The 19108-nt window shown below is 31.7% G+C and overlaps 2 protein-coding genes across 2 annotated transcripts in view; both read right to left on the reverse strand.

Moving 5' to 3' along the window:
• The window catches only part of LOC134242872 (serine/threonine-protein kinase SBK1-like), a 444928-nt gene that overhangs the window by 177438 nt on the left and 248382 nt on the right, over positions 1–19108 (reverse strand). The window lies entirely within an intron of this gene.
• LOC134242889 (alpha/beta-tubulin-N-acetyltransferase 9-like) lies at positions 5916–13971 on the reverse strand. The gene is made up of 7 exons (XM_062725091.1): positions 13861–13971; positions 8987–9096; positions 7796–7852; positions 7235–7315; positions 6675–6734; positions 6425–6519; positions 5916–6146 (listed from the first exon to the last, which is right to left on the reverse strand). Exons 1-7 carry the CDS (start codon positions 13935–13937, stop codon positions 6033–6035), a joined length of 594 nt encoding a protein of 197 aa, XP_062581075.1. The 5' UTR covers positions 13938–13971; the 3' UTR covers positions 5916–6032.

The following is a 19108-nucleotide window of genomic DNA, read 5'->3' on the forward strand; positions in this document are numbered from 1 at the left end:
ACAAGTAATGTAACTTTTTATCTGTGCAAGTACATTCCAATAAAAAGGAATATAAAATGTCAACTCACACATATAAAAATTCACAATTGTGGAAATAATTCAAAAAAATATTTCCTACATTACAATAAATCATTCATTTTCTTTTGTTGCAGATCGAAAAGATTATTAATATTCTTGAATGACTAAGCACCTGGATATAACAAAAAACCAAGCACATTCAATAAACGAGCCGATCTATATCTCCAAAGAATTTCCCTACAATCATATTGTACTTTGATATGGAAAATTATCCAAATGATAAATGAAAAGATAAAGCGTGATTTGAGACTAACATTTCTGGATAATTAGCCTTGAATATGAATGTGAACGTAGAAAATATATATATGAATTATGCATATTAATGGGGTACTTTATTGAAAACACAGGCGCATTATGTGAGCAAATAACAAACTCTGTCTACTTTCTGTTCTAAACGCTAAAAATATGATGAAAATTAGTTAAAGTAATTTTTGTTTACTTTACTTCAATAATAACTCTTTAATGTCAAATGAAGAAACTATGTCAATTATGTATGAATTATAGATGCGGTAGTTTATTAACAGTCATACATTTAGAAAGATGAATAAATAAATGCTGGTTTGCACCTGCTTAATGTTGTTGTGTTATAATACTTGAGGATGGAAGAAAATATTGGTATTTGATATTTTTAGAAACATTTCCTCTTTGTATGCAGATTATTTATGAACATATATAACCTTTACTTAGAAATGCCAATATTGCAATTGCCATGAATGTTGTCTTCTTAGCTGAGCTTTCTATTGGTAATGGAATATTTCTATAGTTGAATAATTTCGACATTACTTTATATTAAAGTTTTTGTTTAATATAAAGTATAATGTTGAAATTGTTCGATCATTCGTTTCCCTTGTTCTTAAATAAGATAAGAAACAGATACTTTTAAAAACTTTTACTCAGTATTATTCAAAATATTTTAAAAATCACATGCACACATCACAATACCAAGTAAATTGTTTGTTTGTTTTAAAAAAAAAAACAATAGCTATCTATTTTATTCTGTTTCCTAATTTTGAATCCTTCTGTGGTATCGAGGGAGGGGGGATATTCAGAAAAGTTTTTTTTTTTTAAGTTTGTAATCGAAACCATGATTATAAAAAAGTTTGTATATAAATTAAGAAAACATAAATGTTATATTATCTTTGTTTTGCTCAGTAAAGCACTGAAATTATTTTATGCATTTTCTACTGTATATATCATACCAATATTTTTTAAAATTTCAAATTACAGTACAAGGACGGAAGATTTGTTCTTCAAACATTAAAAAATCTCCAAAACTCTACAGTAAAAAAAAGAGTATAGGGAAAATTGAAAGGAAGTACTTAATAAACTTTTGTAAACGATTAGATTTCCGTTAACTATTCTCCTTAATTGATGCCCTGCTCTTAATTGTACTCTAACTATCACGGATCATCTTGGGAGGCTACATTTCTTTACGTTAAGAATTGGTCTGTAGTTGATTTCTGACATGGAACACCGAAGGTATATATTAAATGTAATCTGATCCAGAAGAAAATTTCACGTGTGAACGACACATGCACACGTCTTAATTATTTGAGCGATATCTTCATCTATAATCTGTTTAATGGTTATCTGAGGTTTTGTGTAATGCAAATGATATTTGAAACTTCTCTTAGTTAACAGAATTCCGTTCGTCGATTGGCATTAATCAATTTAAAGGACTATTAATCATGTATTAAGAATTTTAAAAAATAAAATAGAACCTAAAGTGTAAAATTTGACGTGTCAAATCATATACACTGTATTTATGCTGTTGATAATGACAGTCGCATGTCAAAATATACAACATATTGAGGTTTGAATCGTCTTCTAATGCCACAGTGCATCATTTGCATTTTTTGTCAAAATTGAACACATTATTATAGAACATATTCTATGTTATTTAAAATCGTATAAAGTAAAATTTTGAAATCGGAATACTTATTCAAATTCCAAATATGTAAATTTTTACTCATATTTGAGGTGACTACTAATACTTTGAAAAAGTCTATCTAACTTTTAAGCTTTAGATTTTTTTAAATTGTGCTGAAATTCAGTTTTCATTGTGTTTTTTTAATATAATTGTTTCATCAATTTCAAATGAAAAGCCTCACAAGTGTATTTTATTTTTATTTTTTAAAAAGAGAGCTGGAATTTTGATTGTTAGAAATGATGAAAAAATGTGTAAGTGTCTGAGACTTAGTATTTCGAAGTACAATAAAGCAAAAATTGAAGCACAAGAAGATAGATTGCAAAAGGCTGTGAGTTGATTACTTGGAAGTTCTTGAAGAAAGACTGTTAGAACTTAGCTGCAGATCTGTAGCTATCCTAAAAAATATATATATTGATAGACCGGAGAGCTACAGTGCCACCCATTGAAAAAACTGTATATTTATTGCGCACAAAAAAGTGCGCTCGGTTCTCGATTTATTTCTCCATGTTTTTAAATCTGTACTTTCAAAATGTTAATAACCATGTGTTCCTAACATATTCTTTCGCTGTTTCCACATCCAAACATTCCTCATAATTGTTGTTAATAGTCCTCCTGACCCTGATATTGTAATCATCGAACATTTCGTTTATTTATACTGCCATTTTGGTTTCAAAGATAATTCGGTCCAATATGCTTCGTTCAGATGTCAACTACGAGAGTACCTGATTGAGGATAAAGGATTTTTTTTTTGAAATCTTTCCTTTTTTGCATTTGAGGTAAGAATTTGGAAGAATTAATCAAGAACCGAGAGCACTTTTTTGTGCGCAATAAATATACAGTTTTTTCAATGGGTGGCACTGTAGCTCTCCGGTCTATCAATTTATTTTTTTCGGAGAGCTACAAATCTGCAGCTAGTTAGAACTATGATTTGGGCACTTCTAGGTACTTCAAGAAAAACTGCACGAGACAGTGATTTGGTAGTTACACATACTTCAAGAAAGACTAAAGATCTGTGATTTAAGAAGTTACAAATACTAGTACATCAAGAAAGACTAACTTTAAGAACTGTGATTTGGGAAGTTAGACGTAGATCATCAGAAATTACAAATGGATTTTACTTCGTTCTTGGAATCTCAAGAAAAGTTTTACCGACCGTCTTGTAGAGCAGGTTTAGAACATCCCCTTTAGAGTATCCCCCTCCCCGGAAAAGTGACATTAGCTTGGGCCTTCCCATTAGAAAAGTGGCTCTAGAGTAGGATTTCTCCCAAAGAAAAATAGATCTTGGGTAGTATTTCTCCTGCAAAAATTTCATTCAGTTGATGTTTTAAGGGGAATTCTAACTCTGTCTACTCTGCATAACAGTTAGAGAGCGCTATTTACAAGAGAGTCAATCACCTATAATAAAATATCATAGCAATACTTTTGTTTGAAGGGGAGATTGAGGCAACACATTGTAGCAAGTGTTTCTTCAAAATACCGTTCAGTTACATTGAAAATATAAAGTAACTTCAGTAACTTCCCAACCAGTTCTTAATCTTTTAGGGACAGATAATACAAACAAACTTCTATCAAAAAATCCTAAAATAACAACCAAAGTTATATTTATAGTAATATGAATAAATTTAACCGTACAGATTTTAATTTTTTATTCAAAGTTTTTCGATAATTTGATTTTAAGTGACCAAAACTGTATACATATAGATTAATAATGATTGGAATGATTTCAAGGCATTTTCTTAATTTTTGACAGTATTCCGAGTATTCGAAATGGGAATGTGGTAAACACAACACACGAAAACTGTCCACGAAAAAGGTAAGAAAATGTACGTGTATTATAATACCAATCCAGGTATGTAATCAATTGGTAAATTATTTTTAATGAAATATAGATAAATCGAATAGTATTCAAGCTCAAAATCTACTTAAACAACACGAATCGGGAGCAGAGAAAATTTGGGCCTCCAAAAACAACAGAGATGGGATCCGGTGCCATGAAGGAGTGAGCATCCCCTGTCGACCGGTCATTTCTGCCGTGTGCGCCTTGTCGTAATCGTGAATACAGAAAAATCCGATGACAATAAAGGCTGTAAATGATAGTCTAACAATTAGTATGAAAATGTCAGTCAGTATTTGACTCAATGATAGGTCTAAGATAAGTTTTGCCTGCAGCCCAATCCCATGTACGTTTTGAGTGAATAAAATTATGTATAAAACAGTGATATGTTGTATTTGCTGACAAGGTCATTATGTCGACCATAAAACTTGCAAAATGATAACTTCAATCAAGACTGTTGATACCCTTGTTTTATAAACTTATAATTGTCGGTAGTTTGTCTTATTTTAGAAATTGATCATGTTTTTGCTTTTCGAGTCAACTGAGACATAAACTCTATATGTAGGTGATAAGGGTAAATTTCTACGTAAGTAAGGAATGGCGACGATTTAAACGTTGAAGTTATCATGTTTATCATAAAGATTTGTTAACATTACCTTATCCAAGTATAATATTCAAATATGAAACCGTTGAGTCAGAATCTTTGGTATATTTCAAGCTCACTGAGATTTATCAAGAAGACATAGGAATGGAAGTAAGTACTGTTAATTATACGTCGTCGATATATTGAAATGTCGAGTTGAAGCGTTTTCTTCTCATGTAGAAGTTTTTGAATAAATTCTGCTTCATATGAATAAAAAAAAAGTTTTGAGAATAAAGGGCGAATATGGTACTTAAAGATATTACGATGGATTGTTGGAAGACATTATCTCCCAAAATAAATTCACTACAGTAGATATTGTCAATCATAAACGCAAGCATTTTTGATATCATTTTCATAGAACTTGTCAATGTGTGTACAATCAGATTTTTTTTTTTTACAAATTATTTTGCAAATGACCAAAGACTATGTAAGTATATTTAAGAGTTCCATTTTTGTTTTTTTTTTAAATGATGTCAAAAGGTCTGAACTTTAGTATATCGTGGTGAATGGTTGCAATAGGTTTTGAAAAAATCGTACGTTTCAATGTTATTGATTTTGGTAAAATTTTGTGATGTCAGGTTTTCTAACAGTTTCCTGGCGTTTTCAGTATCCATATCTGATTTAAAGCTTTTCTCAAATACACGTATTCTGCTGTACAGTACTTCTGAAGTTTCCTCTTCACTACTGTAAATGTTTTAGATATTGATTCATTGTATATAAATTGTTTACCGTCCCTCTCGAGAATTTTTCACTCGTATGGAGAGCCACCACTTGCCAGTGGAGAGCTGCAAAGTTTGTTTCAAAGGTGAAATCCTACGAATTGTGGCTATGAAGAAAACCCTACTCTTCCGACACTTCGGACTTTGAAAGCTCGTGAAACAGTAAAACAGAATGACTGACAGTGTGACAGAATGTGAGTGCCTTTTGCTAAACAGTCTCTTTAGAAAATTGTTCACGCACATTGAGACGCCACCACTTGCCATTGGAGGGCTGCATGTTTTAGAACTATATCGGTATTCAGGGCTTTTGCACAGGAAGGAATGTTTTTTTTTTGCCAGCATTTACTGCCATATATAGAACTTCGTTTATATACGGTCTCGTCCGAAAGACAGCAGTGGCAGAAACTCCTTAATTTGCGACACTCTCACCACTTCGCTACGCGAGCGACAAATTGTTTACCAAGAAATATTCAAAAAGTTTTAGAATAGGCTTTAATTTAAGGTTTTCTCTATCTAACTGTAAGGTTGTAGTAGTACATTTACCAGGAAGAATTTTGAAAACTGTAAACGGTATATATTTTATCTAAATGTTCAACGGAGGATTGGTCGAAGGGAAGTAATAACGTTTGTTCCAATAAAACTAGACATCACAGAGAACTCGATGCTCTTTCTTTTCGAGCCGATCTATAATAATCCATCAAAATGCTGCATTTTGTGGTGATTTAATTACTATTACGCAATTAAGGACTGTTATTGAAGTCATAAATGCAAAATTAAAACCGCAAATCACTGACAATTGAAGACAAATGAGATTTTTTTAAAACAGATTTATTTATATTTTTCTTCTCGAAAGCCTTCTGTCAATTCTGCAATCTTTGCCTTGACGTCACTTGTTAGATTGAGCACTAAAGTCACTTCTTTGAAAAAATCCGATCGGGAAACCTACAAAAGACGTATTTTATCACTTTTCGCTGTGTTTCGTTTTATTACTTTGAAATAAATGATATTAATCATCAATTTTCAAATTGACTTGTTTAAAAATGTGATAATCTTTTTGACAAAGCATCATTAAATAAAAGTTAATATACACAGTAACCTCTATTACAATTATAAGTTTAAATACATGAACAATCAAATACAAATGTTTTCGACAACCTCCAAAAAAACACTTTTTTTCTTTATTTCAAGTAAATTCTTGGTGCTATATATCTTTGTCGTACTTCCCGAAATCCATGCTTTGTAAACATCTTTATGCTTGGCTCGTTATCAAATCCAATCTTTGCTCGCACTTCTTCTAGCTTCAGTTTTACCCATCCTGCAGCAACGAGAAAAATCATTTCACTACAGAAAATGTTTACATTATGTCAGATTTTTTACGCAGTATTACAGCAATTAAAACATACAATAAAACAGGATTAAAATTAAATTAAGAAATTTGTAATGTTTGAGTTAACTGTAAGAAATACTCACCATAACGAATCATTAGGAATAAAGACTCTGTACCAAAACCTTTATGACGCACATTCTCTTCTGACAAACAAATAAGTCAACAAGTTCTGAGATGCTTACTTTATTGATATTTTGAATATTTTTATAATAAACATGTATATTGAAAGAAAAATTCCATTTTAACATTTTAATTAAAAAAATATGTTTTGGTTTATTAACTGCATTCTTTGTGACACCTTACAGGCATCGATTGAGGTCCCTGTTCGACGGAGCACAGATTAAGCAAAAAATAACAGAATACCGGTATGCCAGTAAAAATAATTTCTGCATTTTTACAACAAATGCCGATTTATAATCAAGAGTAAACGGTATTATATAGAGTTGACCAGAGTATTATTATACTCCGATCAGCGGTGCTAAAAAGGTCACAGCAAAATTTAGTTAAAAATATTAAAGTAGCTTGTCAATTTATAGTATTTTGTAACATTGGCATTAAACAGCCTACTCTACATCCAGGCATTAGAAAAAGCAGATCACTTGTGAGTTTTTTTAGTTACTTTAAGAATAAATACAGTTAATACCTGCTACCATCAAGTTAATTTCTCCTGCAATATGGTCATCTTCTTCAGTCAAGAATAAATTGACATCACCAACCATAGCATCTAGAAACAGATATGTAAAATTTAATCCATTTAACATTTAACTTGTATTTAAAATAGAACAAAATACATTGTGCGTAAAATGTAGTCAGGGTATGCTTCGGCAAGGAAATGATTAAACACATTTGGCATTCATCTTAAAAGCAAGTACATGTATTAGTACTGTAAATCGTTTTTTCTTCTTGAGAACTTTATTTTTCCGTAATTACTTTTTAGTATCAAAAATTTCTTTCTATTAATTATTTACATCAATGAAGATTATACTTAAGTATACGTTATTAAACAGAAAAAGTGAAAACTATTTTGTCTAGCTTAAAAGTTCCATTTCCCTATCTAACGTGTCGCAAAAATTTGGTGATCTACAGTTTATAAAGTTCACAACATATAATTCATGTTGAACATACAATACAAAAAGTTTACTAGTATATTATCGTAAAGCACATCTCATATACGACATATTACATAAGTTTTAATTGACCTTACCAATTTCTGTTTCAGGACCATTATACTTTTCTTTGTCTAGCATTATAAATGTACATTCTGAAATATACAAGCATATGCAACTTAAACAAATATCTCTGCAAATTCAGTAGATTATGTCTTTTAAGATTTAAGAATTTTATCCTTTGCCTCTTAATTATATACAGCTCAACAAACTTTTTAAACTCACATGGTTTTTCGCACAAATTAAGGTCACATTGTTTTAAGGCAAAATTGTGTAACGTATATTAAATAAATGATGTATAACTGAATTTTTATCACATTTCATTACTTTAAACATAATTCACATATAATATTTGATAGAATTTTAAAATGCTCTTGGATTATATATTTGGAGGGTTTCCAAATGATTTTTTCATGGTTTCTCGTCAAGTGCAACCGTTTTTGTATCAGTTCATTTTAAAGCATACTTTTGCCTTGCCTCAATACAAATACAGTGTAGTTCATGTAACTTCTGTATTTCTGTACTCTAATATTACTCTAAACCGCAGGGTGATAGAAGTATTTCTCTTCTGTTCGACTGCCTTCCATGTTAAAAAGATGACATTTTTTTAGGTTAAACTCCTGAAATCTAGCATCATGAAATACCTTCAAACACAAATTTTCAAAATTTCAGACCATATATGTTAAAGAATTTTCTTTTCAATATTTATAATTTACGATGTTGAAAGATTAACAATACTTTAAGATAGTATCTTTTTCTTGATTTCTTTATTCAGTTTTGACATTTTTCGGCGCAGCATTTCGCCAAAACCAAGACAAGTATGGAAAATGTGCAAAGTACCTAGAAAAATACTCATCTATAAGAAGTCAATTTGAAAATTTCAACCAAACAGTATCAAAGAAAGTTCGATTAATTAATTTGTAAATACTATGATAGAATCATACAAATTTAACATTATACAATTTATAAATAAATTCCCTTTTAGAAAATTGACTTTAAAAACTTAAGATAATGATTTTTAGAGAATATACACCTTTATCATGAAATATTTAAAAATATAAGGGTTCTGTCTCGTACTGAAACTCGATAATTTTAAGCTTTATTGCAAGAAAAATGTGACTTTAATTTGTGCGAAAAACCATGTGAGTTTAAAAAGTTTGTTGAGCTGTATATAAAGAAAAACCCAACCAAAATTTGATAAAATTATTTTGTTCTGCAAAAAGACTTACTTTGCTCGTCATTTCTCCAACTCTTCTGCATTTCATACTCCTCTTCTAGAGAGAGGGGTTCCGATGCTGTCAATTTCTGGAGCTCTTCTGACTTCATCCATTCATGATACCTGGAGTTAATTTTTAGAATTAAAATTTGTATTTGTTTAAAGAATACATGAAGTATTGTTAACAAGGATGGTGGAGCAGATGACGACGTCAAAAGCAGGATTAATAAGGCAAGACATGCTTTCCACACCCTCAGTCAAATCTTGAATTTTAAAGCTCTTTCCATCAACAGCAAAATCAGGATTTTTAACACAAATGTTAAAGCAGTTCTCTTGTATGGTTCCGAGACCTGGAAAGTTACTTAAAAATAAACAGCAAATTACGGTCTTTTATCAACAAATGTATTTCTCCGCCATATCCTCAACATCAGATGGCCTGACACCATATCAAACAATAGCCTATGGGAGAGAACCAACCAAAACCTTATAGACAGATATTGATATCAAGAAGAGAAAATGGGGCTATATGATATATATAACCCTCAAACAACAATAAACAAGCTCTGGATTGGAATCCACAAGGAAAGGGGAGGGAGATAAAGACCAAGGCAAACCTGGAGGAGATACATGTATAAAAGAAATGGAAGCAAATGAAGCTGGATTTAATCATATATTTTTAATATAAACATACAGAGGTTTTTAAGTGACATAGCATCTTGTTTTGTCATAAGAAAATTTCAAAAAAGGATCATTAATATACCAAAACAGAGTCCGATGGCGCGGTGTGGTTGCGGTCCTATGCTCCTCAAGGAGTGAACAAGAATAAGTCAAGTAAGTCAAAGTACTAAACTCTTTTTACATGAAACGGGAAAACAAATTGAAGAACCAGCTGAAGACTAGCAGACCAAGTTATTTGCTGACATTATGCAAACATTTCATAAAATCTCAACTCAGTCCTGAATCATTACCCTTTTCAACTACAATGTGGGGCTGTGCAAACACATCCAGGCCCAGGAAGGTACCATTGTGGCATACATGCCAAATATATCGTGGAACGTAATTTTTATTCCTTAAACTTTGAAAGTATGCCTTGCATTGTGTTGCTGTGGTATGATGATACAAAATAGAAGCAGAGCAAACAAGGACATGAAAAAAAACATTACAGGTGTGATCGGGTGCCATGGAGGAGTGAGCATCCCCTGCCGACCGGTTTACACCCGCCGTGTGCTCCTTGTCATGATCGGGAAATAACGGAAAATCTGTCGTCAATTCAGTGGATAAATAATGGACTAAAAACTTAGTATGAAAAACGACAGTCAGCATTTGACTCAATGATAAATGATAAATTGTATTTGCTGACAAGGTCATTGTATCGACCATAGAACTTACGAAAGAACTGCGAACGATAGTATTGTTCTCCCGCCTATCTCAAAGTCAATTTTCAAAAGTTAACACATTTGATGAATTTTTAATATTTTTTTTAAAGATAATTATATGGATTTTCATAAAAGATTACTTATTTGGGAAAACGAAGAGAGATAACTCTAAAATTTTGGTAAAACTTGTGTTTTTCACTATAGAAATCAATGAAAAACGAAAATATTTTTAAAACATCCCCCCGTGAAACGCAAATTCCTTTTTACGGGTAATATCGACTGTCATTTCACAAATTCATACCAAAGCTTTTTGTGTGACACGGGGGAGGGGGAGGGGGATATGTTTATTGACAAAAACGATGTAATGCTTATTTTCCACCAATTTCAAAGCGATTTACAACTGAAACATTATACTTTATTTATATTTTATTTATTTGCCTAAAACATATGAAAAGATATAAGGAACATTTAATCAAATCCAAGTCTATTTCAAAATATGGCGATGATTGAAAGTTTGATTTCAATGGAAAATATCGTCTACCCCCCTTTTTTCAAGAGCTGGAGTTATGGATAATTTATTTTAGGGCTCTTTATTTGGGGCCGGGGCCGTTCAAATTGGGAAAATTATCGTCATTTTGGGAAAAGTCGGATAACACAAATTCATTAAAAAAAATCCTCAAAAGATCAATAACTCTGGTTTGAATAAACAGTTAAACAGAACAAACATGGGTACGTAGGCTATTTATGAAAGTACATTAGCTTTGTCAAATTAGTGTTGATATTGCGGTTATATGTCTTACTGCGTGACAGTCGCTAGTCACATTGTCCCGAATTTCCTCGATCACATGGGCAACTTTGCTTACCAATGCAGCGCGAGACTGAATATGCCTATGCGCGGGTATATTTCTAGGTGCAGCTTACTAATGTTTAAATGAAATGTCTATTTTTGAAACCAAAATGCTGGTTTTTGTCAAAACTACATAACAAGATACTCTGCACTCATAGTTGTATACCAGTTTATGCATTTGGCACGAACTAATAAAACAATCATACAGTTTCACTTCCATTTGCAAATGTGTTTTGTTTGGGGTTTTTTTCTGTTATTAAGTTTCCTGGACTTTTATTTTTTAATTAATATTTTGCTATGGGAGTTCGGAAATTTACACCTTTCTTTTGGGGAAAAAACCTTTTTTTATTGGCCAAATCGAGAGCCCTGCAATTTATATTCAATTAAGAAATAAATAACAAGTTTATCAATGGGAATGAAGTTGCAAAATCCTGTGAAGGCCGAAGGCCTTCTCAGAAGATTTGGAATTCCGAGAGTTTATAAACTTGTTATTTATTACTTATATATACATTTGAGACAGACAATTGAATATTTTCGAATTTAAATTATTGCACTAACCGTCCGCCGTAGATTTTGAAAAATGACGCAAGGTGTAAATCGGCTTGCATGGCGGTTACGCTTCAAATTCATTAGGCTAAGGAATCTATTTCGAAGGGAATATTTTGTGAAAGGCTACTTGTGATCAGTAATAGTGAACAGATTGTTGTCTGGGAATATTTTATTCGTGAAAAGGATAATCGATGCTGAAAAAACACAAGAAACACGTCCGAAGTTTGATGATAAAAAGTTGGAGGATTTTTCGCTGGAAAGGGATGGATGGATCCGATGGACTGAGACACTTGTCCGAGCCAGTTAATTTGCAATTTGATCAAAAATATTCCACGGTTTCTGTAACTAAAGGCATACTTATCGTAAAACACTGATAAACACGGAGACACTGGCGACAGCTTTATATTGAACTACGTAGGTGTTTGGCAGCTGTTCATGGCATGATTGCAAAGATATTTTCCACATATTTATAAATTTATCGTGAGAAAAAATTAAAGATAAAATAAAAGTTTATCATGAAAATTTAACTAAAGGTCTACCCAAAAATAAGGATAAACGTTAGAGACTGTGCAACTGACAAAAGTGAAGAAAAATGTAAACAAACGCTAGGCTCCTAGTTTTCTCTATGTACACGGGTTGAATCGATAGCCCAAAAACTGTATGAAATACTTGTTTACATTTTAAATAAAATAATTATCATTTTACTTGCTTATTTTGTTCATTTTTATACACGAAAAGCAAGTAGAGCAGGTCATTTTAAAATTTATGTACCGGTAGATATTATTGCGCCGTGTGATTAGGTCACGTATTGACGTCTGACCTCTGACAAACTTCATACAGAATTGAAGATATTTTCTCTCTGTATGTTTATATAATGGAGAGATACCACAAATGTATATATTATCCATTGAATTGTTCTTTGTATTAAACAAAGAATTTATGGCCAAATTTCAATTTATATTGAATCAAATGATTGCAAAATGTAGGGGGGAATCGAGAGTTAGCGTATTTCTTTTGACTTTAAACGAGACTGCTGATATTCTTGTTTCCTCAACTTGTTTGTCAATAATTTACCTCGTTTTAGAAATTGTTCATTCGTAGAGATGAAGGTATATTGCTGCATAAGTAAGGGAAGTTGACGATAGAAAAGTTAAAGTCATCATGGTTATCATAGGGCTTGGTTGTTAGATTACCATTACCATCTTTTCAAGTAAAAAATCCAAATATGAAACAGATGTGTCAGACTCTGTGGTATCTTTTATCTAAAGCTCACCAGGATATATCGTATCAACATAAGAATGAAAATTACCATTGTTAATTGACAATACGTCGTCGATATATCTAAATGTCGAGTTGAAGGCCACTGCAAGTGTTTTCTTCTTTTCGCGCGTAAGGTTTTGCATGAATTCTGCTTCATATGAATGCAAAAATAGGTCTGCTAATAACGGGGGCGCAGTTGGTATCCACGAAAATTCCAATAGATTGTTGGAAGACCTGGTCTTCAAAAACAACATAGATATTGTCAATCAAAAACTCAAGCATCTTTTTTTATGTCAACTTCAGAGTACTTATGTGTACATTCAGAATGTTTTTAACAAAATAATTTTGCAAATGACCAGTGACAAGGTAAGTAAATTTACTAGTTCCATTTTTATCGAAAAAGCAGCTGTCGATAAAATCAATTTAAAGCTTGGACTTTAATATATCGTTGGGAATGGTTGTGGGTATATTTTAGTTGAAAGGTCGTAGGTTTTTAAGCTGTTGATTTTGGTAAAATCTTGTGATTTCAAATTGTCCAAAAGTTCCTTGGAATTTTTAAGTATGCACATCCGATTTACACTAGCTATTTCTTTATATTGTTGAACAGTATTTCTGAAGTTCCTCCTTCAATGCTGTTAATATCTTTGTGAGGAGTAAAGAAAGAGGCCTGGTTGAACATTTACATGAACATAGGGTGCAGGGGTAGCCCACTTTTATTCTAAGCATTACTTTAAACTACTAAAATATTCCATAAAACACTGAGGCTGGTTGCCCTTCCTATTCTGTTACAATATAAGGTTAAATAATAATATATCAATTAATCTCTCTCTCTCTCTCTCTCTCCGAGACACTTACTTTGGAACGTGGATTTCTTCATATGGAACAAGAACAACTTTTTCCCCAACTAAAACTACGTTGCTATTTAATTTCATTCTAGATAAACCGATGTTATTCAATCTGACTAATCTGACTGAGGTAATCTTGTCTCAGGACAGGCCATCATCATAAAACGTTCAAATGCCTTAGTCCAACGAAAATTACGAGGGTAATTATAAGTACATTGAGAGTATAAAGCGGTCTTTTCACTCTACGTTGACCAATAATTACTAACTCTGAGTGTCGATATTGCCCAAAGTATCGAGGAAATTCGAGAAATTGAGCAAGGAATGGGTAAAAGTAGGATTTATTTGCAATTTTGCAAAACGTAAGTTTCATCAAGGAATTTTCAAATCGTGTTTCTCGCAACAGCGATCAATATAATAGTACACTATTTGCTCCAATGCAGGGTCGGAGTCATATTAAATAACAGGGCAAGGGAAAATAAGAAACGAATATATTTTTGAAAGTATTTAATAAATTTATAATTGCGGAACAAATATTTTATACGGTCGCAATGCAAAACGTGTTTTAGTGCTTCAAGTTTCAGTGGCGCTGGAAAAGAAAATGATAATAAGTTAAGCAATATTCATTTGTAAGAGATTAACACATAGGATCGTGATTTTTTTTTATTATTAAAAAAAATCCAGTTACTAATGTACGTATGATGCCTAAAAGATCACAAATGCATATCAAAACCTCATGCTACATTTTCCTTGGTATGAATGAAAAGTATGAGGCGCCGTTTTAATATTTTTAAGATATTTTCTGATATCAAAAAATCATTTTGTGATATCAGAAATTAGATTTTCTGATATCAAAAAATCATTTTTTGATATCAGAAAATAATCAAGATTTTTTGATATCAAAAATTCGATTTTTTGATATCAGAAAATGATTTTTTGATATCAAAAAATAGAATTTTTGATATCAGAAAATAAACAAGATTTTCTGATATCAAAGATTCGAATTTCTGATATCAGAAAAATGATTTTTTGATATCAGAAATTCGAATTTTTGATATCAGAAAATCATTTTCTGGTATCAAAAAATCTATTTTTTTGATATCAAGAATTATTTTTTGATATCAAAAAATATTTTTTGATATCAAGAATTCGAATTATTGATATCAATAATTTCTTTTTTGATATCAGAAAATACCTCAAAAATATTAAAACGGTGCCTCATATTCTTCAAGATGAAGTCTACTTTGTGTGACGGGAAACTAAATGTTCATCAAGGGGAGCATTCATTAACTCGATCGTAATTTTACTTGGTTCTTATTTTCTGATATCAAAAAATTGATTTTGTGATATCAGAAAATACTTATCATTTTTTGATATCAAAAAATCATTTTCTGATATCAAAAATTCGAATTCTTGATATCAAAAAATGATTTTCTGATTTCAGAAATTCGAATTATTGATATCAAAAAATCTTGTTTATTTTCTGATATCATAAAATGTATTTTTTGATATCAGAAAATATATTTTTTGATATCAAGAAGTCTTGATTCTTTTTTGATATCAGAAAATAATTTTTTGATATCAAAAATTCGATTTTTTGATATCAAAAAATCATTTTCTGATATCAAAAAATCGATTTTTGATATCAGAAAATAAACAAGATTTTTTGATATCAAAAATTAGATTTTCTGATATCAGAAAATCATTTTTTGTTATCAAGAATTCGAATTTTTAACATCAGAAAATGATTTTCTGATATCAAAAAATCTATTTTTTGATATCAAGAATTATTTTTTGATATCAAAAAATATTTTTTGATATCAAGAATTCGAATTATTGATATAAATAATTTCTTTTTTGATATCATAAAATACCTCAAAAATATTAAAACGGCGCCTCATAGAAAAGGGTGAAGAAAATAATATAAAAAAAAAAGTTAAACAATGCAAATCTAAGGGCTTAAACATGGACCCCTGGAAATTTCATGGGCGGGGCCAGGTGTGTAGGAGGAGTAAGCATCCTTTGTCGACCGGTCACACAGCGTGCATTTGTGTATTAATCAATTAGACGCCAGAAGTTCAGTGTATAAACAATTGCCTAGAATAATTGGTATGAAACAAATGCGACCAAGTGATAGGTTATATTTGCTAACAAGGTCATTATAACTAACGTAGAATTTACGAAACGCTGACTCTAAACGAGGTCGTTGAAATCTCTGTGACATCAACGTACCTGTCTGTAGCCTACATTGATTAAAAAAAACTGATCATACTCTGAGCATGCTCTTGAGTATGTAAACTATACACAGATGACAGCGGGATATTACAATATAAAAAAAGGAATGTTGACGGTGGAGAAGTTGAAATCTTCTTGTTTTTCAGTACAGTTTAATTTTAAGTTAGACATAATCGTCTATAGCCAATAAAACATCCATATATGAAACAGATGTGGTCGACTCTGCGGTGTCTTTAATTTCAAGTTCACTAAAATAAAATCATCGAATCGACATAAGAATGAAAGTACATGTAGCTATTGTTAATTGATAATACATACAAAGTTGATACGTCTAATTTTGTATGTCGAGTTGAAGGTCACCGCAATTTTTTTCTTCCTTTCATGTAGAAATTTTTGAATGAATTCTGCTTCGTGGGAATATTTATTTAAAAAAAAAAAGCTAATAAGGGATCGCAATTAGTGCCCATCGGAATTCCAACAGTTTGCTGGAAAACCTAGTATCTGAATACTACATAACTGTTTTCAAAGATGAACAAGGTATCTGTTTGATTTTAATGAATTTTAGGAATCCAAAATAGGAAGAGTAGATAGAACTCACATTGGTTGACTGGAACGTTAAATGTTTTGAAATTGAAGAAATTCATCTTTTGATAGTGAATGCGATTATAAGTTGGATTTCCAGAATTAGAATTAATGAAAACCAAGTTCTTCTAAAAAAAGTAGTTATTATAAGGCAAACAAAGACAATACAAGCCTGTTATAAGCCTCATCGGCTGAAATCATAACATGGTTTACGTACATGTAGTCTATCTATTTAATACTTGGTAATTCTTTGATTACCTCCGACTTATTAAAAATGGAAGGATAGTTCAGATCTTCCTTTTCATATTTCGCTCAATGTCTGGCTTAATCTTCGACAGAATTCATTATTGAAATGAGATTCTGTCACCAAATGAAAGATCAGGGCTCCATGTACATGAAGTTAAGTCCTTTTAAGATGATCGATTTAATTAAGGTCTTCATTTTCAACTATATACTTTTAACACACAAGCAGGGGCGTAGCAACAGGGGGGGCCAGGGGGGGCCTGGCCCCCCCCCCACTTTTTCCCCCAACCTTACTTATACTGTACGAAATGTTAATTGAAAGTCTGGTTGCCCCCCCCCCTTATTTTAGACTTATAGTGATGTACCGAAAATGTAGTATTAGAATTGGTACTGAAAGTAGTTGTAACTGAGAAAAAGTTTACCTAAATCCCCCCCCCCCACGAAATAGGATTTTCGACTTTGGGCAACTTTTCCGTTTTTTTTTTTTTTTTTTTTTTTTGCTTGTCAACTTTTTCAGGTAAGTAAAAAAAAAATTTTCTCTGGCTGGCCCCCCCACTTTCAAAAACGATGCTACGCCACTGACAAGTACTATTTTTATATATTTTCACATATGCTCTCAGCAATAATATAGTTACAGAATTTGGGATCAATAGCTCCTTTTTAGCTCAGCTGAGCTGAAAGCTCGTCCGTCCGCCTGTAAACTTTTCACATTTCTTCTCAGGAACGCAGGACCAACCTTAACCAAACTTGGTAAAACGCATCCATGGGTGAAGAGGAGATTAATTTGTGAAAATAAATGGCCAAGCCCCCTTACAAGAGGAGAAACTCAAGAAAAGATAAAAATAGGGTGCGGTCATTAAAAGAAATCTTCTCAGGAACCACTGCGACCAGAAAAGCTGAAACTAATGTGGAAGCAACTTGGGGTAGTGTACAAATAATAGGGAATCAATGTTTTGCATTGAAGTATAAAGGAAAAATCTTCTGAAGAATAACTTGGCCATCCTGGAATAATGTAGATTCTAAATTGTTCAAATCATGACCTTTCGTGAAGGGTGGGGTCACAATAGGTATTACAAGAGGGGAAATTTTGTAAAGAACATGGCCAAAGTTACTCAGGTGAGCGATGTGGCACACAGGCTTCTTGTTAAAATTTAGATAGCAATTTACCATGAAACGAACACCACCACCCACCCACCTCCAAAAAGGAATACATATTTTTCTAATATGCTTTCACTAAAAGTTGGGGATAATAAAGTGTCTGTCTGTCCATCTAGCCATCCGTCTGTCTGTTTTATTATCTGTGTGTAACATTTTCTTTTCAATACAATATCTCAAGAAGATTTTAAGACTTTGTAATGAAATTTTATATCGTAACTTCCTATCTTCTAAAAAAAAATATAAAATTTCTACATTATGTATGTATATAACATTTCCTTTTCCAAGTGATATCTTGAATAGCCTTTGAGTTTTTGCAAAGAAAATTTATGTAAGAACTCCTAGTGGCCTGAAAAAGACCCCTACTGGTTTCAAGGTGAGAAGGTCAAAGTTCAAGGTTATGAATATATATTGCATACACATTTTTCAGATGATATATCTAGTTTTTGTAGGTTTTGCAATAATACTAAGGACATAAATTTCTTTCTTTTTAAAAAAAGGCTCCTTTTGACTTGAAGCTAAAAGTTGAAAGATTGAAGTGGACATTTTTTTCTCCTCACCATATGTTTTCAAGTTCTTCCATCCTCTTTTTTTTATCATTAAGCTGGAACACAAATTCTCTACATGAGCTTGTTTTTATTCAGTGTTTGAAACTCACTGTAAAATTAGCTTGACATGCATGGCTGATTGCTAGTGAAAGTTGTCAGCCCTGCCAAAAATGTACTAGCCCGATAAAAAATAATTGTCTTTTACAAGTTAGTTTTAGCAAAAATGTGAATGGGACCAGCTCACCATAAATTCGATCCCAGACCTATAGTCTGATGAATTCTACCCGTTTGCTTGTAGCACTTTACAACCAGTAATATTAGTTGATTTGAGAGAGTTTTATCAAATATTTGTATTTTGATTTATGAATAATTTTACTCATCCAACCTGGCGTCAGTACGAGAAAAAATTTGTGCATTTCAGGCGGTAGGTAATTTTAAATACTGTATTATTATTTTTTTTTTAAACAAAAACTGTATTTATGTAAATAAAAAAATGTA

The sequence above is a fragment of the Saccostrea cucullata genome, unplaced genomic scaffold (genome assembly GCF_032062105.1).
Source record: "Saccostrea cucullata isolate Sc308-1 unplaced genomic scaffold, CSIRO_AGI_Scuc_v1 ctg191, whole genome shotgun sequence".
In the NCBI taxonomy this organism is placed as follows: Eukaryota; Metazoa; Mollusca; class Bivalvia; order Ostreida; family Ostreidae; genus Saccostrea; species Saccostrea cuccullata.